Source organism: Mauremys reevesii, linkage group 1, assembly GCF_016161935.1.
Source record: "Mauremys reevesii isolate NIE-2019 linkage group 1, ASM1616193v1, whole genome shotgun sequence".
Taxonomy (NCBI): domain Eukaryota; kingdom Metazoa; phylum Chordata; order Testudines; family Geoemydidae; genus Mauremys; species Mauremys reevesii.
Window position 1 is genome coordinate 103,936,179 of NC_052623.1, and position 27,386 is coordinate 103,963,564.

Genomic DNA, 27,386 nt, shown 5'->3' on the forward strand with positions numbered 1-27,386 from the left:
AGGTCATGAGCAATAAACAAAAATTCACGGTCCATGCCCTATCCAGGGCTCGTACTATAAATACCCCTGATTAAATCTTAGGGGGGGGCGCTGCTCTAGGGGGCAGGAGAGGGCCTGCTGCTTGGGGCGGGGGGGAGAGACAGGGACAGCGGCACCAGCTGCCAGGGGCCACCGAGCAGCAGCTTCTCCAACTGCCCCCAGAGCCACCCAACCGCTGCTGCTCTGGCCACCCCCGGGGCCGCTGCTGGGAGCCGCTGAGCTGCAGCTACTCCCACCACCCCGGCTCTTGCTTGGGTGGTCCCTGGGGCCAGCCCTAAGGTCAGCCATACCGGCCGCTGCAGATGTCACAGAGGTTGCGGAAAGTCATGGAATCCGTGACAGATATGGAGCCCTATCTATCATTCACCTACAACCATGTCAGGGGAGAAATGCGCCACTCATTTCATACTACATAGAAAAGCTACACAATTATTTTAGACAGGAAGAGGAGAAATAAAACAGGGCTGAGATTTTCAAAATTAGCCATGCACATAGGAGACACCTGATGTGCAGACACATGAACTGCACAAACAGACACCTCTCTGAAAAATCAGGCCCCAAGTGTTTAATGGCAAAAGAACAGTCATCTGCCAACTGCAGAACAGCTAACAGAAATAGTTCACAAAGTCTGCTTCAATACTATAATGGTAATCTTCACGTAGAAGAGATGAATATTTCCAGTCTAAACAAAATATGAGCAGTAGAATCACGCAAATGCACATCACTCTACTTTACTTTGAATGTTATACCACATTAAAGACAGCAAGAGGTGGGTGGAAAAGAATATTAACCAGAAACTTGAAACTCTGAATAAAAAGCAAAAGCAGAACAAAGTCACTTTTAGCATGTGCACAATATAGGAATGAAGGGTATGATCATTTGGTTAATATCTTGGCCAAATATTATTCACATGCAGTGAATCTCAAGTTAATATCATCCCACATCACACAATTATCACAAATCCACAGAGCAAAACACCCACGACAGGATTGATTACAGGGCTGAGGACAAAGCAAGGCAGGATGAACATTATAGATCTCTTTATTAATTCCCTTAAGTACAGTGTATTAAAATTCAATCAACTTAAAGTCAATAATTTACAACTGTCTTACAGTATCTACTATATCCTAACAGTTGTCAGCTCTTGCTTTTTCCAATAGCCAGAGTAGATTTTCAGTCCCAGATAAATGTGTTTTAAAATAGAGGGAGAGAATGAGAAAATGGATTAGTAGCCATGCAAATAAAATATTATCTGGAGGAGTTTAGTGACATCAAATACCATGAAAAGGGAGTGAGAGAAATTTAGACCCGGGACACACAAGACATAATTATACCCTATATCTTGATGCATTTTTCTTAAATGTAATACAAAAGACTCCAGTTAAACCAGAGTCTGTCTGACAATCCAGACAAAAGTCAAAAGTAAACCAAACTAGACAAGCGTGCTAGAATATAACAAACTGCAAAAAACATTCTTCCTCTCCTGAAAGTTTTCCAGGTTGACAACTTCTCCTGCTTTCCCGCACCCCTGGAACAGCTTTGATACTTCACCCCTCCCAGGCAGTGCCAGCTTCCTCTCTGGACCTTTTCAGGTCTGACTCCCAAAAATGTAAAAAATACATCTTATTGCTTAACAGGTCTGTTCTTTCTAAATAGTCAGTCATATGCGCTTACCTTGGAGGCAAAAAATGTTTTTATGGATTTTTACTCCTGCATGCCCTGCAGAACCACCACAGTTAAGGGGACATCTATACTGCAGCCAGTAGTGTGATTTGCAGTTCAGCTACAGCACTAGCTGTACGCTAGCTCTCTCTCTTAATAAAAAGAAGCGAGGACACTGCAGTGGATGCTAAAGCACTTGCTGCACAAGTGTGCCTGACCCCCAGGGTACACACTCACTTGTGCAGCTGGCATATCAGCAGAATTGTTCACAGACTCTGATCACTGTGAAAACCCACTTAGGCAATGGGTCCACAAGTATCACCGAGGGCCTAATTGGGTCATCTTTATTACTGGCGAAGGTGTGTGGAAAGAAGGAACCCAACTTGAGTCTAAGGAGGCTGAGTTTGCAGGGATATTTGGTGAGGGAGGAGTGGAACCCACATCTTTTTCCTTACAAAAAACTACATTTGTTCTGAAAGTCAGTCAAACACCAAAGCATACAGTGGCATTTTACAGTCACTTTTCAGACTAGAACTCCGCTTTAAGAACAGAACCAGCCTGTGCCAACATGTGTGTAACCTGGAAGGGGGGAGCACCCTCCTGCACCTGTGCTCCTCCTGCCAACTTCCATGCGGCCTGCTACTGCTTTCCACAGTATCTCACTACATCTTTAACAAATATTCCCTCATTTATGACTCCCCAAACTGAATCTGTGATATATGAGCTGAGGCAGTTATGAAAGGCTCCTAGGAGAAGGCAACTGAATTCAGATTTTGGGAGAGCCATGAGCAGAAAGCTTGGATACAATTCTTGGGCATGAAGAAATCCTCGGTTGCTTTCCCCAAACAGTGCCAAAGGTGGTGTGGTGAGGGCCACTATGAACTTTGGGAGAGCTGAATTGGCCTGGAAGATAAAAGGCAGGGAGATTGGGCTTTCCCTGATAAACCAGCTTAATAAAGAATAACTATATCTGTTAACGTTGAATATTCTTAGAAGGTCACTAGTATTGATGTAATGCCACATCTATCCCACACAACACACTGTTTTAAGTACTCTATAGGAGTCTGCTAAAAGCACAAGAGTCAGCATTTTCAAAGATTAGCCCCATGCCCACCACAAGACATTGCTTCAGAAAACAGAGTTCCCATCTTATGACCTCAAGGGACAAGGATGAGGTTAAGCAAAGATGAGACTGTTTCTTTCATGGAATTTTTCTCCAGCTTTACTTTTTATTTCTCCTGTCAGTAGTACCATAAAGACAGTTGTCTGCAATTCATTGTTTCCAACAGATTGTCCAAGCAGTACTCTGTACATCCTCCTACACATTGAAGGGTTCCCCCACTACATCTCTGGCCAGAGGTTTCTGCACAAGGTGGCTAATAAAGTAACCAAGGCTTCTTAAAACAGCCTGGCTAGTCTTTTTGTATTGCACAAATATTCAGAATATGTAGGATCAGAGCCTAAAGATTCTTTTCAATAAGTTTCAGTCTACTCATCATAGTAAAATTGTTATTTTAAAAAGTCTCCAAGAGTCATGCTAATGTTTTGTTCCTGTGTTCTTCTAGTGGCGTTCTACCTCTGCCACATATCTACCAGCATCAACAAACTGGCAGACAAGTCTCATACAGGGTCTTATTGCATGCACAAAGTTGTCTTTAATTTATTTGATTTAGTACAGAGTGATTGCAGGGAAATATAGCATATAGAATCCCATAAATGTAGATCTGGAAGGGACCTCAAGAGGTCATCTACCCCATCCCCCCACACAGAGGCAGGATTAAGTATACCTAGATGATCCCTGACAGGTGTTTAACTTGTTCTTAAAAACCTCCAATGACCTTTTCTGACACAAATATGTAGCGAGAGAAGTAAATATAAAATACAAGATGGTGTCTGGACTATTCATTGTGAGCGTGATGGTGTAGAGTTTCTTGATTAAGCTCAGTTTAGTTGGCATAGTCACTAGCTACACAAACATTTAGAAGTGAACAGCAGCCATTAAAAATCATTTATGTGGCCAGTAGTCTATCGTATCTTAGAGAAGTATTATAACAAAGTTCTTCTACCACAGCACTCACAGAGCCACTAAATAGGGCCTTAACCCCACCCACATTTCTGGCAGAGGCACATTAAGATGCTATAGCCAGATTTTCAATGCTCTGTACACATATGTATAACTTCATGATCAGACATTAATGTATTTTTTTAGACACCTCTGTTAAATAGGGCCCCAAGATATTTTCTCAAAGCAAAGTATCTGTACCACCAAATTCCTTCCAGATCAAATACCACAGCAGAGCTCACTTGGAAGAGTGTCTCTGAAAGGTCTATGCATGTTAAAATAATACAGGTGCTGTGAACTAAAGCCTATGGGCCAAATTCAGTACACCTTAAACATGTTATGAGCTTGCTGAAACCTTGTTCTAAGTTGAGTTAAAACCTTGAGATTGGAGGGTGCATTTGCACCCATCTGTTAACATAACTGTAATGGTATATTAATCACAAACTTGCAGCTAAGAAAAAAGGGTTATATGAACCTGCCCAGGAGTCCTGGATAGTGTGAGCACAGGGAGTTTTGCTGAGTATTGTTTTGCGTAAGGGGAGAGTGTACGTGAGAGAGAAGGCAAAACAGGACAAAGAAAGAGAGAGAGAGAAAAAAAAGAAAGAGCACCTGAAGAAATCCAAGGTGAAGCCTACAAGCATGGTATGACCCCAATAGTAGTAGTAGTCTGGATCAGAGTGCTGGCTGACAATACGCTTGGGCCCATAAGCTAAGAAACTTCTTTTGCCTTTGTCTCCTCCTGCATTTAGACAAGCAGGATTTGTTTATTTATAAAAGCATGTACCAACGTTGGAGTCTATTTTTTTTTTTGACGCATCATCAACCTTTTCTCCGAAACGGAACATTTCCAGGACTCTGAACCTTAGTTAAGTGCTTGGGTCAAAAAGGGGGTAAATGAACAATCACTTCCACTGAATTCAGAGGGACTAGTCACGTAAGCAAAGTGAGCAGGACTTGGCTGTATTTTAAAATACAAGTAGGGCTTATAAACTTAATTCCTGTGTAAACAATCCCAGCATAACGTTGACAAGCATGCCAAAAAGATTAAAATTGGAAAGTTAGCCTGTCAATTTATACCCAGAGAGACATCGGTTTAAACTGATTTATTCCTTTATGTTCATAAAAAATAAGCCCTGTTACAAAACAAATCTTTTACATAAAATGTGTCTCTAATGTAATGTACAACAGGAGTCAGGTATAGAGTTTCTCCCATTTCCTCTAGTGGCATGTACCTGTTAAAATAGATCTTCTGTATTTCCTGATAATTTAAACAGCAGTAAAAATAGCTCATGTCAAGCTGATGGTTTAGTTTACTGTACTTTACAGAGGCTGTGAATAAAAATAATGAATTACACAAAAGAGGCAAACATAATGCTTACTTTCTCTAAAGGCTTTACAGTAGCCAAGGAAAGACAACAAAAAGAACAGGGCACACAGCAGGTCTGCTCTGCCAACAATCCCTGCAACCTTTGAAAAAAGAAAAAGAAAAAAGGATTTACTTTGTTTTTTCTTTAAAAAATATTTTTGATATGTGAGAAAACGCAGAAATATAATTCACTGAAAATATGAAACGGACATAACATTGTGTGTGACTTTCATTTCTGTAAATTGTTTTAATAAACTTTATAAGACCATGAGCATTTTCCCTGATTTTGGAGGAATATTTGTTTGTTGACAGAAGACGCCTCCCCAACTTGCCTCACTGGAGTTCTCTAGTCTTCTCTTGGGCAAAGCACAGGGTTCAGAGTGAAATGCAGACTCTGGAGCAAGGCTGTGCTACTCTCAAATGAGTAAACTGCATCACTTAAATAGAATTTTCGAGAGCTGAAAGGTCTAGCGGTTTGAGTGCAGGACCAGGGGACTGATCGAAAGCCCACTGGAGTCAATGGAAAGATCCCCCCGATTTCAAACGCGCTTTTAATTCAGGCCTTTGGGAAAGAAACTGCTGAATTCTAATTCCAGATCTGAAAGAACCCCTGTGTGGCTTTGGACAAGCCACTTAACCCCTGCCTCAGTTTCTCTATTTGTAAATTAAGGATAATAGTATTTCTCTACCTCATAAGCGTGTTGTGAGGATTAACTCAATGGCTGTAATGCGCTTTGAAGGTGAAAGTCAAAGTGCTGTTCTGTTTCAGGAACTGTCATCAGCTAATGACATAAAAGAATCAATTCTAGAAATAAACATCAATGTATTACAGCAAAGGGCCTGGTCCTCTAATACCTACTGTCTTATTGACTTCAACAGCACTCCTTGTGTGAGACAGAGGCACAGGATCAGGCCCACAGCCTCTGGTCTCAAGGCAACACACAGTTTTAATTTTACAATCAAACTAGCTATCAAATCCATGCAACAGGTAATATTTTAATCACTCGTGTTTGAACAGGAAGAATTCAACACATTTTGTTTTTTAAAAGAAAACTATACAGCAGAAGTACTTACCTGCTACTCAGAAAAATCATACTGACATAACAAATTTTATCTTCAGACATTACCAAGACTAAACTTTTCAATATCCATTTTATATATGAAAGCTTTAAAATTCCTTGGTTTTGAACATACCAAAAATCAAAACAGGAAAGTGACAAACTCTTCACAGTTATGTGTCAAAACTTGCTATCTAATTTCAGAGACGGGTTGTCATGATTTCAAAGCAACTGAGTTTTCAGCCTCCTGGGAGGTGCTATTTGAGGGGTGAGAAACGCATTCATGTATGTGCTGGAAGCACACAATGTCTTGATTGTTACAGTTAAAAATATTGAGTGTAAAAGATTTATAATTCATTGTTTAGCAGATTAAGTACATCTGTGCACCATCTGATCTAAAAAAAGGCATGTTTATTTTCAGCATGCTAGGTTCTTCTTTCCAAAATATAAACAAATTTTATAGTTCCCAATCCTGCAAGCTCATATATACAAACAGACCCCCTGAGCCAATGCAGATTAGCTTGCAGAATTGGGGCCTTAGTAACATTTAGAGCCCAATTTAAACAAATGTGTAATAGTTTATATTATCAAGGTCTAGGCAGTAATTCTATTGTTCAGGCTGCACTAAGATTTCACGGATTCCCAGGTGCACAGAAGCTGCGCTCTCCACCACCTTTTTGCCCTACATCTGGTCTTTGGGACAGCCAAGAGCACTCTTCACCCTCACATAACTTTACACTGGTAGCCATGGTTCTCTAGATTGCCGAAATGCAGAATGCTCCGGTCACACCTCTTACTAAGGGTGGGGGACAGGAAAGCCTGATGTAGAGCTCTGTACATAAGGATCCCCCTGCACAACAGCAATTCCCCAGCAGGCTGTTTAATATAGCTGTCCCTTTCTTTTTCACCATCATCATTGTGCAAAAGGGATGGAGCAGGGCCAAGGATCTGGCTCAAGTGGTGGAGTAAATCCCTTTGCTATGTATGGAAAATGTGTACCAAACTTAAGAGCACTTACTTCTAGGGCACAGACTGAACGTTAGAATTAAAACTCTTTAATAATTTACAATGGAAAGGCAGTTAAAATGCCTCCTGTTGGATTATGAATATTCAGGAATTTTAAGGTCAGAAGGTACCATTTGTGATTATCTAATCTGACCTCTTGCCTAACACAGGCCATAGGGCTTCCTTGAATTAATTCCTCCTTAAGTCCAATAACTACTGTTGAACTAAAAAGCCTATCTTTTAGAAAAACCATCCAGTTTTTAATTAAAATATTCCCATTAACAGAGAATCCAACACAACTCTTGGTTAATTGTTCCGAAGGTTATTGACCCTCGCTGTTAAAAAATGTGCACTATAGTTCAGTCTGAATTTATCTAGCTTCAACTTTCAGCCACTGGACTTTGTTATTCCTTTTTCTGCTAGATTAAAGTGCCCATTATCAAATTTTTGTTTTGTATTTTTATTGCAGACTAATCAAGTCAGTCTCTTAACCTTCACTGTGTTAAACTAAATAGATTGAGCTCTTGTGTCTATTGCCATATGACTTGTTTTCCAGTCCTTTAATCGCTAGCATGGCTCAGTTCAGAACCCTCTCTAATTTATCATCTTTTTTGAACTGCAAGCACCAGAACTGGACACTGTGTTCCAGGAGTTGCTGCACCAGTGCCAAACACAGAGGCCATATAACCTCCCTGCTCCTAGTTGAGACTCCACTTTATGTAAAGCAAAGAAAGGAATTAACAGTGATTAAGCCCTGGCATGCAGTTTATTCATGCCTCTCCTCTACTGTTCATGAGATAGCATGTCCAGCAATGTATTCTTTATCCACTAACTAAAGATGGATGGCCTGAAAGAATAGTGTTTATCTATTGTACTTTACCTTTTTTGCCCTTTTTTGCCCTAAATAGTGACTTGCTCTGAAGAATCACTAACTTGTGGGCACATTAACCATAATATTACATGATTCTCAATGTAATACATGCAAAGCTGTAACAATAGATACTCTGGGTAGTAATGACAGATACAGTGTGCAACTTATAGGAATGTTCCAGGATTAATTAGCGTTGGTCAGGAACTTTGGAGATATAAAACATTATACAAAGATCTAAGTATTAGGTACTTACACATTCAGTATGCACTGGATGCACAGCAAACAGTGAAGCAGCTAGAAGAGATGCTTTTGGAGCAAGGTTTAGCCTTCTTCCTTTACTGCTGTATTGCAGCCCACCCAATAATATCGAGAAGACATCAACCATTAATACAGAGATAGCACAATGCAGTATTATATTGATGACATGAAAACCCACTGGGTGAAAGCCTCCAGCAAAAAGGTAATTAATTCTACATAAAAACAAAAACATTGAGATTAAGAGTCAGAGGAGAGCTTGGAGACACACAAAGAAAAACTAAACACTCCTGAAGAAAGAGTAGTAGCCATTGCACGATAAGCTTAATATTAAAAGTACATTTTAAATAATATCTAACACACCCACCTTACCATGGTTCTATCTCCAAGCATCCCTGTAGGCTCTTAGCCTGCAGCTACCAGGCCCTGATCCTTTCCCAGACAGAGGATTTCCCTACGGAATAACATCCATACCCTCACACCAGTGCCAATTTGCACGACCACTACCTTTACAAGATCCCAAATGGGAAACAGCGACTGTGGCTGCTTCTCAGTTGGCGCCATAACTTTAAAGTTGCATGTTCTAGTAGTGCTCTGGGATGCAACCCTGTGTAAAATTAGAAAGTTGGAGAGTCCTGCAGAAAAGCAGCCCAACCTCCTGGAGGGCATCTTTGAACTTCAAAGATAGTGTGTGCACATGAATGTTCCTGGGGGTGCAAGCAGGAAGGATGGTGTAATATGAGACTGTTCTTTCAGATTATATACCTGTACCCCGATATAATGCGACCCGATATAACACAAATTTGGATATAACGCGGTAAAGCAGTGCTCCGGAGGGACGGGGCTGTATGCTCTGGCGGATCAAAGTAAGTTTGATATAACACAGTTTCACCTATAATGCGGTAAGATTTTTTGGCTCCCGAGGACAGCGTTATATCAGGGTAGAGGTGTACCTTAAAATAAATGTTTTTTAAAAAAAAGTCCACACCACTCACACACTAAGGTCCTAACTGACTTGCATAGACACTAAAGATCCCATGAAGCTTTCAGTTAAAAAAAAAAAAAAAAAGATTTGTCACAGGATCCTTGGCCAAAATTTTTCCAGTGTGTATGGCCTACTCACTGCTGGGTTTTCACTCTCCACTCCAGCGGTGGTTGCATTTCCGTGGTGCTCTATACATACAGTTAAGTGATGTACTTCAGGATTTTGCACAAGGAAAACACACATCATCATCATTATTTAAAGGGTGTATGTGGAAGCAGCATTCTTTCAGGGACAGGGAAGGGAGTGCAGGTGAAAAGAGGTCAGGAAAGTAGGCTGGAGAGGCGAGAGAGGGAATTAGTACTGGTCAGGCTGTCTGGATAAAGGTTCAGTGTAGGTGCTTATTCTGGGTAGGAAAGCTGAAGGGGAAAAAGTGTACCACAATGTTCTGTATAATACAAGCAATATGCTAAAAACATACAGAAACTTAATTTAGATAATGGATTTCACCTAGTATGTCTATCCAACCTGCATCTGGCTTAAGTGGAGTTCATTATGATGATCTAACCTGTTATAAATGTGTAATACACATAAAAGCAAAGTCTTAAGGGAGTTAGGGAAGGCCAATTTCTTGCTGGAGGAAATAGCATTTTACTGGCTACCTCCACGTGTTCCTCTACAGTTTCAGATTTTTAAATACTTATGCGTACGTTTTCGGTTTAAATTAACCAGGGTGTTACTGGAGTCAGAATGAGCTTCAGAGGCCGCAGGAGGAAAGGAATCATTTTATAATGTATGTTTTATGCAATATCTGGAAGCCTGTAATAGGCATTTCAAACACCCAGACATTTACATTATTTGTATCTGTATTACCGTGGTGCCTAGATTGGACTGAGATTGGACCCCATAGTTCATGGTCACAGCCCTTCCTTGACCATGCAGGGGAGGAAAGGGAAGTAAGGTCCCATGCAGACCCTTCTCTCACCATTACTGCTGGAGTCACAGATTGAGCAGGGGAATACTTGCCCAATACTCCCCGCTGAGAGCAAGTGAGTGGGGAGGAGTCCTGGATCTGCCCCCTTTACTCACCAGGGGGAGTGGCTGGCCAGGCTCACAGCATGCAGTAAGCAGCTCCATGACAACGGTGAAGTTACTTACTCCTTTCCCAGGCAAATGGGGAGTATGGATGAAACTCAGTCTCCCTGGTCTGCTTCTAGGACAGTGCAGCTACATCCACCCCCCACCCCATCCCCACGTAGACTGTAAACTGTGAACTTCTACAATCTAGCCATTGTGAGAAAGTCCCATGGCCCTTGCCCCAAAGAGCCTACAACCTAAATGGACAAGAACAAGGCTGGGTGTGGAAACAGAGGCACAAAGAAGCAAAGTGACTTGCCCAAGATCACTTTGCAAGTCAGTGGCAGAGCAGGGAGAAGAACCCAGTTCTACTGATGCCCAGACCTGTGCTCTATTCACTGAACAACGCTGCCTCCAGTACAGCTATTATAAGAAAGCAAAAATATATGTACAAAGATACATTAATACATAGCAGGAAAGCACACCTCTACCGCGATATAACGCTGTCCTTTGGAGCCAAAAAAATCTTACCATGTTATAGGTGAAACCGCGTTATATCGAACTTGCTTTGATCCACCAGAGTGTGCAGTCCCGCCCCGCCGGAGCGCTGCTTTACCGCATTATATCCGAATTTGTGTTATATCGAGGCGCATTATATCAGGGTAGAGGTGTATATTAAAACTGAATCAGAGGGAGGACGGGGTGAGTAGTTAAAAAACAAACTGTCAAGCTGAGGTTAGAGTAGATGGGCAGAGATCAAAATGCAACCGAACCCCAGGAAAATGAGAACAGAGCCCATTTTTGTTTAGTTTTATACTTATCTCACTGCATTTTAGCACCTAGATTAGAAGCTACTATTATTGATGTTCTATATATACTTAAGATAGATTGATAAACACAAAACTGGGCACTTAGCTTTGTTTCGTTTTTTAATCTATGTATACATCAACCAGGATGTATACAGTTCAGTCTACTTACACCAAAGGGTTCTGGTGACATGAATATATTTCTCTAGCTACATTCTTACTGTTTAATATCACAGCACCTCTTGCCATAGGAAAAAGAAGGGAAGAAGAAATTGAGCGAAAGGGAGAAAACTGGTTTAGATCATAGAAGGGTCTTCAGACCTTAAACTGATAATTTGTGGAAGCTGCTCAGACATTACAGTGATTAAAGAGAAAAAAACACAATTACAGAATCTGAGGTAGGGATACTTTTCTTGGTATATTAAACATGACTCTGAGGTAAATTTAAGTAGGAAGTATTATATAAACAATTATGAATAATGTTCTCATCTATCCAGGCTCCACTTTTCTTCCCACTGGGCAGAATTTACCCTTATGCAGAGCACCAACACGAGGTCTATGCATCAATTAAATCCCTTATGCTGGCCCTCTGCATAAGGGTGAATTTCACCCTTTGGTTCCGAACCTGCAACAAGCTGTGGGACGTGAGAGTTCACCTGCATGGAGCTTATTGCACGCTCAGGTCTTTGGAGTTAAGCAAGGTAGTAGCTGTACTGCAAATAAGTTGCATCAGAGATTTCACTTCCCTCAAAGTCTCTTATTTTCCAAAACAAAAAAAGTCAGTTAACAAAATAAACCTCCAAACGCAGTACTATGGGAACGGCACCAGGTCTCACCTGAAAGTCAGGACAGTAAGTGGTCGATATGATTTGTGGCTGGTATTGCTGTTGAGTTTGCCACCCCAAAAGTCATGATGCCACAGGTCACCAAGTGGAGTTTCTGCTCTGAGGTCCTGAAAGAACACACATTTAGCACCACATTGTTAACATTTCAGTTTAGTTAAAGCAGTTGGAAAGAGACCAGTTACATACAAAGCAAATGGGCACCACCATGACCATATTTTATAGACAACACTTTTGATCAAGTCTTTCAGTGACTGGCTACTGAAACCTGATCGATAGTTCCAAGCCTTTTCAATACCCTCTTGTATTCCTTTAATTATTGTGGATTAGATCCTCATATGGCATAAATCAGCATATTTTCATGAATTTCAATGGAGCTATGCTGATTTCCACCAGTTGATATTCTGACTCAACAGCTCTCGTGTAAAATGTATTAAAAATGTCTGGTTTTGTACAATATCTTATTTTAGAGCTAGGATCTTTGGAAATAGGAACACCACAAGCTGTTGCAAATTGCCATTTTTCCACTAGCATCAGTAGGAGAACCATTAATGAAAGCAAGCTATACAGAAAAGACTAAAGATGGCAACCAGTGATTAGCTCTTTTTAAAATCCTGTTGGGTGGCTTCCTTAACTTTCACATAACACCATTCAACTAGCACTCTCTGCTTCTGACATATCAAACCTATCAGCAAGTTCCTCTATGTACCGCTCTACAAGAAGATTCATAGTAATAGTTAGGAAAGGAATTTCTTAGGTACCATCATGAAGGAAAAATAAAATCACACTTTTTAAAAACAATTACAAAATGGAAGTGTACAGTTTGTTTAATCTCATAACTAAGGTGATAAGGAAGTAATTTTGATTATTTCAACTGTAAATGGTCCCATAGGAGACTATGTGAAAATCTGAAGAACACATATGGACATAAAGGCAGCCCTTTAAAAATATGTTTTTATATATAGCTGTATCTACACAGCCTCTGAGAAATTTCTGTGCAGCAGCACAGCATGCTTCATATTCATCAATAATTGAAGCTGCTCTGCTGAGAAGGCCACCTTACTTCCACCGAGCTCCCATACCTCTCCTCCACACACGCAGCATGCCAAATTCTGCTCTGATTTATGTTAGTGGAACCTCATGGGGTATAAATGAAAGCAAAATGTGCCCTTAGTTTGATCCAAAACCATGAGAGCACCTAAGAGTGAGATATCACTACCAAAAGAATAAGTTCAATAGGAGAACTGGTACTGTGGGTGCAATAAATTATAGCTCACCTTATTTCCCATTCAACTAACGTAGTAGTAAAAAAACCAAACCAAACAAACCAAAAAACCCAAAACTCCATAACTCCACCATCACCACATGAAGCCAAGTACTGTACTTTCTAAGGGTTATTAACCAATACATAGGGCCAAGTTTAGCACTGAATTCAGCAGGGATGTATAGGCTGCAACTCCATTGCATTCCTATACCCGAGAGAAAGGATGTTCATGTGATTAAGACACTGGATATGGACTGTAGAGACCTGAGTTCAATTCTCAGCTCTTCTACAGACTTCCTCCATGATCCGCTGCAAGCCACTTACAGCTTGATTTTCCATTCCATTGCAATTGTTTGTTATTAACTTGTCAGTATATAGAACATGCAAAGCTATCAGAAAGTCTAATATATTTCTTAAAATATAAAGCATTACGATTTGAATACCATCTCTTATGTCAAGACTGTAACAACAAGAGGTACAAAATATATTTGTTGTGTGCTAACAGAGATTTTTAACCACCATAAGAAACAGTACTCAACATCGTTATGTTCATAAAACAGAACGCGAACTATTAAAAAAAAAAGTCTTGCATGGTCTCTAAGTGCTGCAGCTAGGAAACAGTTTGCACAATTTTATCCGAGTTCATTTTTTATCTTCAGTAGGAAACAAGCAGACAAAGCAAAATACCCAGAAATATCTTGTGATTCAATTCCACTTACTTATGACCTGAATTCTCCAGAGCTAAAAAGTGGTGAACTTGATCATCAAGCACTGAAAGTTTGGAGAATGCTACATAAAATAGTTTGTTCACCTTCACGGGATTACACTAAAAAAAAAAAAGGAATTGTTTGCTTTTCCTTAACTGTAAGAACTTTACATCTATTTGAAAAGTTATGTATGATTTTCTCCATTGGAACAGAAAGTGGATACCTAGGAATCCCTAAATATTTGATCAGCAGCAGCCTATGCACAGTAGGGTGCAGTACTTGAAGAAGGGTCAGTTCTTCCACATAATGGTTTGCGGAAAAGATGCATTGTGTCTGAAATTCCTGCTAACCCAACCATTTGTTTTGCCAAAAAAATAAATAAAGACAAATCATTGGTGTGCATCAGTAAAAATGTGGTTTTAAATGATAAGGAAGCATCTGGAAAACAGCCTTGAACACCAATGAAAATCCAATAACTGAATGCGCCATGGTACGGTAGGCATGGGGCCAACTAACAACATATATTTCATTAAAACAGGAAAGTGGGGGGAGGGCTAGCAAGTTAACAAAAGGATCACAGTGTGGTACCTAAGAAAACACTGGCAAAGCAAGGCTCAGCAGATCCACGGAATGCCTTCATCAGCTGTATTTCACATGAAAAAATAAAATATGGCCTGCAGTACCTTGCTTAACAAAACCAGCTTTTATTAAGGTACTTTCCCTCCCCACCAATTCATAACCCTTCATCTCCACATGTTTGGTACTGATTTAATATTTCTACATATTTATCTAGCCCCTTTATTAAAAAGTCTCAGTGGCACCAAAATCCCATTCAATTTCTAAAGGAGTGTGTCAAGCTTTAGATAGGGAAATAAATTAAATCTTCATATTTTCAAATGCAAGCTGAATAAGTAAGAATGAGGTTATTTAAGTAATTGATTTAGTTTCTTGTCCTTGCCTGCAGCCAGAATTTTAGCACGGCTTTTTTATTTGTGTGCGTGCATGTTGATAAACAAACAATAACATTTGTCAGGTAAACCTGAAGAGAAGTGGAGGAAGATTACAAGTGTGGAAATTGCATTGAAACAAACTACATCCACCATTGCCTTGGTTTAAATGTCAGTTTAAGAAAATGAAATTGCATCATTATCCTTCAAATACATCTCCTGGGAAAATCTGGTTCTGCAAGTTTGTATTGCATTTGTAAAATGACACTTCTATAATCTTTGTATGCATTTACATTGCAATTTAGCAGACATTCCCCCGCCCCAACATTTTTCTAGCTTAGGGTATGGATGACTTACTCAAGTACACTACAAATTTATTTAAGCAATGATAATTTGGTGGGATGCTGAAAGGCAAATTGCAGTAGCTACCTTTATACTTTCTGTTGTGAAAAAAATACTATAGATCAGGGGTAGAAGACCTATAGCACATGTGCCAAAGGCGGCACGCAAGCTGATTTTCAGTGGCACTCACACTGCCTGGGTCCTGGCCACCGGTCTGGGGGGCCCTGCATTTTAATTTAATTTTAAATGAAGCTTAAACATTTTAAAAACCTTATTTACTTTACATACAACAATAGTTTAGTTATATATTAGAGACTTATAGAAAGAGAGCTTCTAAAAAAGTTAAAATGTATTACTGGCACGCGAAACCTTAAATTAGAGTGAATAAATGAAGACTCAACACCACTTCTGAAAGGTTGCCGACCCCTGCTTTAGATTATATTTTTTCCAGAAGGTTTTTCAGCTACCACTATGGTATTTTTCTCTTCATTCTTTTGGTGTTAAGAGAGTACAGTATCTGTATCTATTCCTTTTCTTTTTGCTTCTATGTGCCTCTCTTACCACCTCCATCACGCATACCTCCCAGATCAGACTAGGACCATTCGAATAAGGCCAGGCCCCACCCAAGGGCCCACTCTTGGAAGTTATTACATGTCCCCATGAGAGGTATCTCAGGAACTGAGGACACTCAATATCTTGCAGGACCACATCTTAAACCATCTATTTTAGGATTCATACTTTAAAATCATGTAGCTTGAAAACTGGCTAAGGGATGTAAGCAATGATTGGCTAAATGGTTTTTCAAAAAGAACAAGATTCGCAGTGCATTAAAGACTGTTGTTAAAAAAGCAAATACTTTCTTAATATTATTTTCTACTTAAACAATTGTTGTAGTTGCCACAGGAATGTTACAAGTGAGATGGTCCACGAGACTCTCTCTATGTTAGGCTGGGGTTTACCTTATGAAAAACCTTGAGAACTCTTGCTGAGTGCAACTCACCATCAGCCCATCCTGCAAACAACTTCTGCACAAGAGTAACTGTATCCACTTGGCTTCCATCCATCACCCATTGGAGTCAATGGAAAGTCTCCCACAGACTTCAGTGGGTATTAGACTGGATCTTAACAACCATAATTTGAATTCACTGAAGTCTATGGTAAAACTCCTAGGACCAGATCCACAAAGGTATTTAGGCTCTCAAAATGGTGGTTAGGCACCTAAGTCCAACATTATAGTTACCAGTGAGATCCTCAAAACCCCACTGATCTGCTGCCTAACCTTGGAGGTGTTGAAATTCCCTAGGTGCCTAAGTTTGTCAGTAAAGTCCCTTAGGTACCTAAATTTTTGCTAGTGAGTATCCACCAAAAAGCCTCAATCCTGATGATGCCTAACTGCTCAGTCCCCTAGTCCATACATAAACCCTGGTGGAATTCTCAGACTAGGTGTTCCCCCACCTAACTCATATGTGGGGACCTATTCAGTAGGCCTGCTCAGAGCAGGCCTAGCAGATATAGTCAAAAAAGGACAGCTCGGAGGGAGCAGGTCAGGATTTTTTGGAGCTGTGCATGTGTCTCCTTATACCCAATAGCCCAGTCGTTAGAGTACTCACCTGCCGTGGGAGACTCAGGTTTGAATCCCCACTCGTCCTGATTTGGAACAGAGTCTTGAACCCAGATCTCCCATATCGCAGGTGAGTAACCTAATCACAAGAGTATTGACAATAATGGGGTGGAGGGCTCTCACTCTCCAATTTTTCCACAAGCAAGGACTGACCTGGCTTGGATATCTAATTGCAGGACAGGGTTCATGTCTGTGAATCCATAGCAGAGGAAAGCACCTCCCTCCAATCCCGAGTTAAGAGACCTAACCATTTTTGAGGGGCGAGATTAAGCCCTGCCCCTCTCCTTGGCGTTTTCTAATGCCACTGGGTGCCTAAATCCCCCAAGTGAATCTAACCCCCAATGACTTTAATGGGAATAAGACTGGGTCTATAAATAGTCTCATGTACACACATCCATGTGCACGAGTGTTTTCAGGATCAGGCCCAAACATTGTGCAAATCTAGCCAATTTCACCTCAGTACACAGGTGAGCAGTAATGCATAGCTTTTGTGCATTATCTACATAAGTAGTGGCTTACTTTTTAAAGTCTTTGCAGAGACAAATGATCTTTTTAAGGGGGGGGAAGGAGAAATTCAACCCCAAATTCTTATTTTGCAAGGGTCAAGGCCTAATTAAGTTGGCAGTATCAGTTTAAATTAATTTTCTTCTACTACAATTTAAGTCAGAATAAATACAAACCTTATTATTGATGATAGCTTCAGAGTCATCAAAGACAAAATCTCCATCGTAGCTGTTCGCAAAACACATGCAGGAAATGAGTCCAACAATAATTTTAGCCCAATAAGAGGGAAGCACAAACCATGATATTTCATGATCCAAATTAAATTCTGATTGTGCCATTCTGTGAAATGCTTGTTTCGAGTGTGGCGCTCCAGCATTATGTTGGTTGCAAATCTGAAAAAAAAAAAAAATGCAATGTACGATTACATTTAAACACCATTAGCTTTGCTTAAAGAAATTAAAATCATGCATAGGAAAACATGACATCTTACACAAGCGAGATGTAATTCTGAAATCCATTAAGGTAAAAAGGAAAAAAAATTAAAATGTTATTAAAACCTCTTTGAACATAACTTTATATTTCACATTTTAAAAAAGTAGAAAAGCATGGTTGACTATGGTCTGAGCATAGAGTTGAGTTATAATCCTTACTCTGACACATGCTACCTCGAAAGCCTTGGGCAAGTCACTCTACTTTTTGGACTAAGTTTCCTTGTTTTTTAAATATGGATAATACCACCCATTTCATAAACACATGCCTTGTGAGAATTAATAAAGTTCTTTGAGGATGATGAATACCAGTTCGGGCACAATAAATTCAAATACAACTGCGTTGATGCAACATGAAGGGCCTAAGTTTGCAAGGACTCCATCTGTGGAACTCACAGGGACTTCAACAGGAAACACATGCATAGAGTTCTTAGAGAATGAGGCCCTACAACTGGTATTCAAAAAGGCACAGTCAAGAATAGGGTTGTCAGTTTGGGTTGGATGGATTCCTGGAAGTTTCATCACATGACAATCTTCAATTCCTGGAGACTCCAGGACAATCCTGAAGGCTTGGCAACCCTTGTCAAGAAGCACAAATTTAAGAGTTTAACTGCAAAGTTCACTCGGTCATGCAGCACGTCATGCATATTTTATAATACACATCTTAGTAACAGAGATAAAATAGGCACATATCAAATATATATTTAATAAGGAAAAAGGACAGTAAGTACATGTTGCAACCCAGCTTTATTAATGCTGTCAAAACCTTAAGTTTTGCATTTCTTGACTTTATGATTTTAACTTGTGGAACCTAAGTGATGCGGTTTTGCATTTGATCTCCTAGTTTTATTTATTTATTTTAAGAAGGAAAAAGTCCAGAGTTTTTTTTGTCTTGTGGAGTTTACAAGCTCTACTGGCTTGGCAAACAGAACTGATAAAGTTCCTTACTGTGTAACTGTTCAGCTTGCAGAGCTTGTCAATGTTACCGGTGGAACTCATACAAGTTCCTTGAACTGCTACACATTCCTAACCTGTGTAGGTACATGTGTGTGTGTGTACACACGCTCCTGAGGTGTGCCCCTCAAGCGCTCTATTGTGGTACCCAATTCTGTTGAGATACAGGTGTGGCATGGTATGGAAAGAAAGAAAGAAAAATATTCAGAAGAAGCTATCTAGCAGAATAGAACTGTTAAAACACTCAAGCATGTTCCCTGAATATGGGGGAGAAACAATCATATGCATCACAGATGTTTTGTTTGTTTAAACAGGACCCACTGTGGGCTTGACGCCAGGGGATCATACCACCTGGGGTCTGACAACACCCGCTCCCTTTTTGGTACAGTCAGAGTGCATATTTACATTTCACTGCTGTGTGGTGTGGCAAAGCACCTAATGAAATATCATTCTAGGGGGTTCCTTTACATGTAGAAGGAAAGTTGCATATTTAATATTACTTGCAACACCACATTCCACTAGCTGGCGGCGTATCTAAACATACTGCTAGAGCTCAAGACTCCATTGTAACAAGAACAGATTTCTTTGATATTTGTGAATTAATGAGGCTGTGCCGTCTCAGATGGAATCAGTTGTTTATGCAGGTAAAGAAAACCAGGGAGTCAGTACTCCGCCTGCATGAGAGCGCCTCTGTCATTGCACAGACGACGATACCCACACACCGTCCCGCTATAAGAATACAGCTGGCCACCAGCATTGTTTGGGGAATCAAGAAACTTGATCCTTCCTAGTTTCCATTCCAGAGCGGGGAAAGGCAGACGCCGAGAGCTCGCCCGCTGCAGCCTGTCCTCTCGGGAAGGAGGAGGAGGGCTGCTCCGCTGGGGGAGGCGGCAGCAGGGGAGTGGGAGAAGGGTGGGATGAGACCGGGGCAGAGAGCGCTACTAGCAAGTACAGGAAGCTTTGGCCACACACACACGTTTCCAGAGCTGTAGCCGCGGCGGCTCCGTGTCTCTCTTTTGTCCTGGGAGCAGCGGCACATGAATGACACGCGATGTAGCGCGGTTCGTAACGCCGGCGAGGTTTCCGTGCTGCCTCCGCCGCCCACTGCAGCAGAAGTCAGGAGCCCAACCCAGCCCCTACCTGGCGAGGTACAGAGCCACCCCCCCCGCCCCGGACCTGGCTCAGCCCCATGCCCCAGCCCGGGCGCACAGGGCACCTGCCCCCCTGAGCAGCCCCGGTCCCTGCGGGCGGCACGCGGGGCAGGCGCCACCGCCCGGCCCTGCGCCGGGAGCCCCGCAGAGCTTTACCTGCCAGGAGACGGAGCCAGAGCGGCATCTCCCGCCGGGCTGCGAAACTCTGCCCGCTCCGCGCGCCCGGGCGCCGCCGCCGCCGCCGCCGCTGGAGCTGCTGGGGCGGGGGAGGGGGCGGCGCGGCGTCTGCCCCTGAAAACATCCTCGCCGCCCATTGGCCCGCGGCCTGTCCCCGCCCCTCCCTCTCCCCGCCCCGCCCGGCAGCCTCCCGCGCCCATTGGTGGCGGCCGCCGTGACGCGGGGCGGAGCGGGCGGGGGAGGCCCGGAGCGAGCGGAGCTGGCTCTGGCTCTGGCTCTGGCTCTGGCCCGGCTGCGGGCGCAGGGAAGCGGGGAGCCTCGCCGAGCCACACCCCCCAGCTCCACACACAAAGCGGGGCGGGGCGGGGGGTGCGGCCGCCCAGCCGGCGTTGCGCAGGCCCGCGAGGCTGCTGCCCTCCGGTTCGCAGATTGCGCCTCATTCACAAAAACCTTTGTCCGGGCGGCGCAGCGTGTGTCGCTCCCTTTGCTCCCGTGGGTGCCGAGCTGCGCGGCTGACGGGCACGCTGGCAGGGCTGTACTGTCCTGTCGCTGGTCTGCTTCCCCTCCCGCCCTGCTTTATTATCGATCACTCGCGTTTGTTTTATATGGGGATTACTGTAGTGCCCGCACAGGAGAAGTCCTTTCCCCCAAGGAGTTTACAATCTGAAACTGAAAGGTTTGAAATAGCATCTGTTTATTTCTCTTTTGCTTCACACCGCACCTCTCCTCTTGCAAATGAGTTTTCTTCCAACTCATTACACACACTGATCCTGGGGAAGACGATGTTATAAACCCATTGCAATAATAATAATATAGAAAGTTGCTACAAGAGCCAGTTCTAGGAGCAAGTGATCAGAGTGGTTGCCCTGGCCTGGGCACCAGCTTCTAGGGAGTGCCATATTACTGTGCCACTTTCCCCGGCCCAAAAAATGCTCCAGGGTGGTGAGGAAACCAAAGCAGATAATGTTACCAGAAAATTCTTTACCAAAGAGAGAAGCAATCTTTATAAAGGACTCCCTCCCCAGCTTCTATCTCTTGAATCAGTATCTAATCACCTGTGGTGATTCTCTAAAGGAAATAGACCAGAGATAATTAGGGTACAAATAAAACAAGGGCTTTATTGATAAAAAACCTGGATGGTTAACAGCCTCAGAAGCATAACGCCTAGACCCCAAACTAACCAAATGTGGGTTACAAGGATATGAAATAAACTGTATACTTCACCACTCATAAGGAGCCGAACAGGAACCAGGGAGCCCACACAGAGCCATATGGGACCAACAAGACAGGAGCTACCGGGAGACCAATGAAACAGGAACCACGGCGAGGCCAACAGGAACAAGGTAGGTGTCAGGAGCAGGAACCAGCATGATCTTCTCTCTTCTTGATGGAACTGAAACGTGAGCACAGGCTGCCACGTCGGCAGACAGTACCCTGTGCAGGGCTCAGAATTGCCAGGCAGATCTTACATGTGACCTTTCCTGCTGAAGTCTACCTGCCAACGTGCCTGTTGCTGGGCAGATTTCAAGGAAAGTGCGCCAACAAGACAACAAGGAGGAAAACCAATATGGAGGATAAGAAAAAACAAAAGGCAAAATAAGCCTAACAGTAAATGAGTGTAGGATTTGTTATTTTTGTATAAGTCTGTGCATTTCTTGCGTTATTAAAAAAGAGCAGTGATGTTTTAGAATTCTGTGTGGTCTGTGTTATGGGTTACACCTGATGCCTTCAGGTGGGAGGGGTGTGTTTAAGCTACATAGGAGGTATGAGGAGATCAGCACTGGTCCCAGGGGCTGGGCTGTTGGACTATGTATGAGGTCTCCTTTCTCCAGGAGGGTGTGCTAGAAAGAGGGTCTGAACCCTGAGATTGTGCCTAGGAACCCTAAGCCAGGGGCAGTGCCTGGCAGGGCCAGCTCCAGGCACCAGCGTAGAAAGCAGGTAGTGGGGGCGGTCAATTCAAAGGGGCAGCACTCCGTCTGGTATCAGGGCGGCACGTCCGGGTCTTTGGCGGCAATTCCCTCTCTTCCTCTTTGAGCTGTCACCAAATTGATGCCGAAGAGGAAGAGAGGGAGGACCTGCTGCCGAACTGCCGCCGAAGAAGCGGTGCGATTTAGCTGCTGCTGAAGTGCCGCCGCTCATCTTTTTTTTTTTTTTTTTTTGCTGCTTGGAGCAGCAGAAAAGCTGGAGCTGGCCCTGGTGCCTGGCCTCTGTTCAAGCAGAGAAAGCTCATAGGATCCAGCAGTTAGATCCTCTCGTAGCAGTATGGTGAGAGCCCAAGAGGGGGGATTTGACCAAATCTGTGATAATCCCTAGCACTACTTGCTAGGGTTCCTTTTAAAAATCCCAAGCAATAGGACGTACACCACTTTTTTTGGAAGATAGGTTTACAGTCTAATGGAATTCATTGTCAGGAAATTTTATTGATTTCCAGACTACATTTTCCTTATTACTCCAGGTTATGCCTCACTGAACCACCTAAAATAATTCCTTTCCCTCTTTGTGCTAACACTTCAAATATTTGTAGACTATTGCCCTACAAGACTATTGTAGACTTCCCCAAATCCAACACTCATCTAAGCCACTCTGCCTATACATATCTTCAACTTCTTTAGCTTTAATGATGTCCAGAGCACCAATTCAGGAAGGATGCTTAAGCATATGTTTAACTTTAAATACATGCTTAAGTCCCATTGAAATCAATAGAATTTAAGCATGTGCTAACATGATTTCCAGTTTTTCCCATTGCATAAATTCTTACAGTTGGCAGACTTATACCAATTGAGTCATCTTATATCATATATTGTTCTAAAGAGGATTTGACACTATTGTTTGCTGCTCTATTTGTGTCTGCTAATGGGCCATTCATATCAGACATTTATCTTGCCAAGTTGTTTTGCTCACAACTGATACATCTGTGCATCTTTGATCCATGTTTAGTAAACAGAATTTCATTTGTTCAATGTAAGTCTGCTAATATTATCAGCTCTGGTCAGATGTGCACATCCACACATACCTACACATCCTTGTCCAGATCCTCAGGTAGTGTAAATCAGCTTATCTCTATTTATGTCAATGGAGCTGTGTTGATTTACAGCGCTTTAGGTTCTGGCCAATACATATTAGTCCTGCTTTCTTGTTGTTTTCAGAGTATTTTAATTGGTATATTTCTTCAGTCCTCTTATTTCACCATCAGTAATGCATCACCTTGTCACACTGACCTTCTGTTCTGTTTCAATTAATCCGATGAGTCACAGAGCAAGTACCTGTTTTAGGAAGGGTTCATTCTATAGTTCCTTCAAAATCTGGTTCAATTAAATTATATTTGCAGAATTTATCTCCAGTCCATTGGCTTCACAGCAGTGTTACTACACTGTTTTATTTTAAAACAGTTGTTCCTAAATACAGTACTTTAAAAAAAAAAATCTGCAATTTCTGGGAAAGAATAGCTGGAGTGAGAGTCTACCTACTCTGTAGTTTTCTCATCATGTTAAGTTGATCTGCCTATGTGGGTAGACCATCTTTGTTTTAGAAACATAATGTTGCAGGACTGGCATGAACAAAGGCATATGTAAGAATGAAAAAAGTGTACAAACTACATGATATTGTTAAGGACAGGTATAATGTTACTCATACTGGAATGATTATGCAAATGTGAAGATGTAAAGTTAGTATGGGAGTGACTATATTAATAATATCTTAAATTTCTGAACATACCCCATATGACCTCCATATTTTCAGAAGCTTGAAGAAACGCTATCTGAATTGGGTGCTTCTGAAGTTAATAAGAGTGTGGTAGTTTCTCTCCCCAATGAACATGCCTCCTGAGTATTTTCTAAATATGACAAAATGTACTGCACAGTATAATGTTTGGGCATCCTGTCTTTTATTTCATTTTAAAAATATATTTGGTATCCTTTAAAATTGTAGTCAGGAATAAACTCTTATTGATTAGTAATAAATTATAGAGATAACATTCAAAAGGAAACAATAAAAAAACTCACTTGTCAAGTATTAGGCCTTGATATTGAAGTTACATTCATACTTAATTTTGTGTGAATGAGCAGACCCACTGAAGGAGCACTATTCACATGTAAAGATAAATGTGTGTTTGAAAGATTGGGCCTAAGTCCTCAAATTACTTTGGATGCTATTCTTAAATATTATTTTAAATATTCTTAATCCAAAAAATAAACAGCTACCAAATGTTTCTAAAAATAGTAAGAAAATGCAAGAAATACATTCCTCTACAGGGAGATTGTGAAATGCATTCATTTTAATACACAGTGAAAACTCCACAGCATATCAAAATACTTTTCTGAAATTCAGAAGGTCAGAAACTGCCTGAACCATCCGGACCCTCAACTATCTGCCTTTCTTTCCCGTTATTCAGACATAGCCTAAGACAAGGCTTAGCTTTCTCAAAAATCAAAAAAGTTCACTTCTTCCCATCTACAGTAAATCTAAGCTGTCCAGAAGTACTGATGCAGCTAGAGCAGCTGATAGAAAACTGAGATTTAAGCCTCACCAATTATTTCTGTGCATCTATGTAACGCTTGCTAAATGCAAAGTTTTACTCACCCATGATGCTTTTCCCTTATTTCTCCACTTCACCTCATCTGCCAGATATTGAAGTGAAAGTAGCTATCAGTGTTTCGAACAAAGCAGATAATGGAGGAGAATATTTAAATAGAAAGTGGAGTGCTTTAATCGTTTTCAAAGAGGGATCAGATTTTCTTCCCAAAATTGTTTCAAGCGATAAAAGGAAGAGATTTGAGTCATCTAAAGTCTCAGAAAGACCAAATATTCTAAGATTATATAATTTAAAATTATTTTCTAAAGCTTAAATTTTGTATGAAGAATTGCATTATCCTTCATCAAAACATCTCCTTCGGTATCAGTGCTGTCAGAAACAATTTGTAATTCATTATGTTTCTCTACCAATTTAACAGTCTCTTTTATATAGGTAGTTTTAAAGTCTGCTATATCTATCTCACTAAAAGTGACTGAAACTTGATTATACACCAAAGCTGTGTTTGGTAATATACATTAGGAGATGAGGGAACAGAATGGACAGAGGACAGTTTTCTGACTGTCCAAGCAGAGATTAAAACTGCTTTCATGGCACTTTGACTGATAAGAGAACAAGGAAACCAATTTGGCCTTCCATACACTTTCTGGTGTTACAAAATTGGAGGTTCTGGGCCTGGTTCACTGTTGCTGTGCACCATGTATAGCCATTTACACCAATGCAAAGTGAGTGAGAAATGGAACTATTATGATTTGGTAGCATTTGATACCCATTCAGAATCCCATGGCATGGCTGTACATGACTAGCCAAGAGGCCTGATGTTTTGTTGCACTGCACCTTGTATATTCTCATTTACACCAGATCAAAGTGGATGATACGTGTCAGAAGGATGACATTTTCTAGTGACTAGTGTAAATGACTACACAAGGTGCAGAGCAACAGTCAATCAGGCCTTATGCATTTTTGTGTACATACACTTTCTTTTCTCTCTTTTTGATAGCATTATACAGTATTACAAACTAAGGCTCCAGTCCTGCATCTTGTTCGTGCTGGGGGATCTCCACCACTGCCAAGCTACAGGATTGGAGCCCCAAGGAAAAAAAGTAGGGAAAAATTAAGATTGTCTTTTAAGATCAGCCCCGAAATAATAAGGGAATACTTGAGAAATGAATATAATAAAATATCCCACAGTATAGAGGCTCAGAATTCTTAATTTCAGAGCCAAGTATATGACTCATGCGAATATGTATTGAAATATTAAAAACCCAGTTAGCAACTCACAAATCAAAATATATGCATTTAAAAGCATTCTCCCAAAGAGCAGAGGGAAGGGAAGGTTCTTAAACCTGTCTCTGTCTGATATATATCCTGTTTGAGGCAGGGTGATGAGTAGCACCAGTAGAGAACAGACAGCAAAATCTCCTACAAAGCAGAAGGAAGGTGTTCAAGCTTTTTTCCCTAACATCAGCATTTCTGATAGCCTTGTTATTTTTATTAAAATCATGCTTTATGGATATTTTGTAATACACCTTGAGTTCTAGGTAGGCACTGCTATAAATCTGAATACAGTAATTAAATGAGTAAATTTTTGTGCCTGCTCACATAAGCACTCTGAATTTAGTGCATATGAGTTATTGTGCAGTATAATTAAAGTAGCTACTTGTAAATACCATTACTCTTCCCTACTTTTTTGCTCGGGGTAATTTAGGGCTGCTATACAACATTTGCTTAAAAGAAGAACTAGCTTTAGCTTAGCTCTTTTCATCCAAAAATCCCAAAGGGCTTGGCAAAGAAAGATAAGTACCATTACCCCATTTTACAAATGGAGAAACTGAGGAATAGAGTGGTAAAGTGACTTACCCAGGATTATGCAGTATAGCAGTTGCAGAACTGGAAACAGAACCCAGCTTGTCTGGCTTCTAAGCAATGTCTCTTCTCTTCTGAATACACAACTTACTATTAATTATTTGCACCCCTGTGCGCCAACCCACTCCGCCCACTTGCCTGGTGCAACTGCTGGGGAATAGGGTCAGGGGCTTGCTTCACTCCACCCACCCAGGTCTCCTGCCAGGGAGTGGGGGAAGCCCCTGCACCCCAACCCACTCCCTGGCAGGAGCACCGGGTGGGGGAAGCCCCTGTGCCCCGACCCCATTTCCACAGCAGGAGCATGGGGGGAGTGGCAGAGAGGCCTCCAGGCAGAATGGGTGGGGAGGGACTCCCACTTGCTCTGGCCCAGGGCCCCACAAAAGCTTAATCCACCTCTGTATGGTAAAATTTCCAGGATATGCCGCACTGTGCCAGTGTACACGGGTTAGCTGGGGCTCGACCCCCTCCGGGAGGCAGGGAGCCACACCGGCTCACTACACACAGTTGTCATTCGGGGGGAATTAGTCTGTCCACGGAGGTCTCCCTCGGCAGCCCTTGCAGTAACTGGAACACTGTGGGCCCAGGCCCTGGGTCAGCGCGGGCAACAAAGAGTCAAGGGCTCAGGCCTTCAGGCAGGGCTGAGCAGTAGCAATGCAAATAACGAGGAGCCCAGGCCCTGGGTCAGGGCGGCGCAACAATGAGTCAAGGGCTCAGGCCCTCAGGCAGGGCTGAGCAATAATAATAAGCCCAAACCTCCTCAGGCCTGGGGAAGGGGGGAGACTGCCACCCCCAAATTGGGTGGCAGGGGGGAC

At 41.9% G+C, this 27,386-nt stretch overlaps 1 protein-coding gene and 1 long non-coding RNA gene across 3 annotated transcripts in view; both read right to left on the minus strand.

Annotated features, from left to right (window-relative positions):
- Positions 1-20,280, minus strand: part of TMTC4 (transmembrane O-mannosyltransferase targeting cadherins 4) — a 73,289-nt gene extending 53,009 nt beyond the window's left edge. Inside the window, exons 1-5 of one of the 2 annotated variants that reach the window (XM_039502559.1) lie at positions 20,160-20,280; positions 17,587-17,802; positions 12,020-12,135; positions 8,317-8,533; positions 5,143-5,230 (exon numbers count right to left, since the gene is read on the minus strand). In XM_039502559.1, the coding sequence (XP_039358493.1) occupies positions 5,143-5,230; positions 8,317-8,533; positions 12,020-12,135; positions 17,587-17,748 (583 nt within the window). In that variant the 5' untranslated portion in view covers positions 17,749-17,802; positions 20,160-20,280. Of the gene's footprint in view, positions 1-5,142; positions 5,231-8,316; positions 8,534-12,019; positions 12,136-17,586; positions 17,803-19,826; positions 19,845-20,159 lie in introns of those variants that run through there. The other variant, XM_039502566.1, reaches the window with a different exon arrangement.
- Positions 20,281-21,624: 1,344 nt separating this feature from the next.
- On the minus strand, positions 21,625-26,647 carry LOC120384324. The gene is made up of 3 exons (XR_005588754.1): positions 26,569-26,647; positions 24,759-24,796; positions 21,625-21,693 (listed from the first exon to the last, which is right to left on the minus strand). It is a non-coding gene; the product is annotated as an uncharacterized LOC120384324 (long non-coding RNA).
- Between the last annotated feature and the right edge of the window lie 739 nt (positions 26,648-27,386).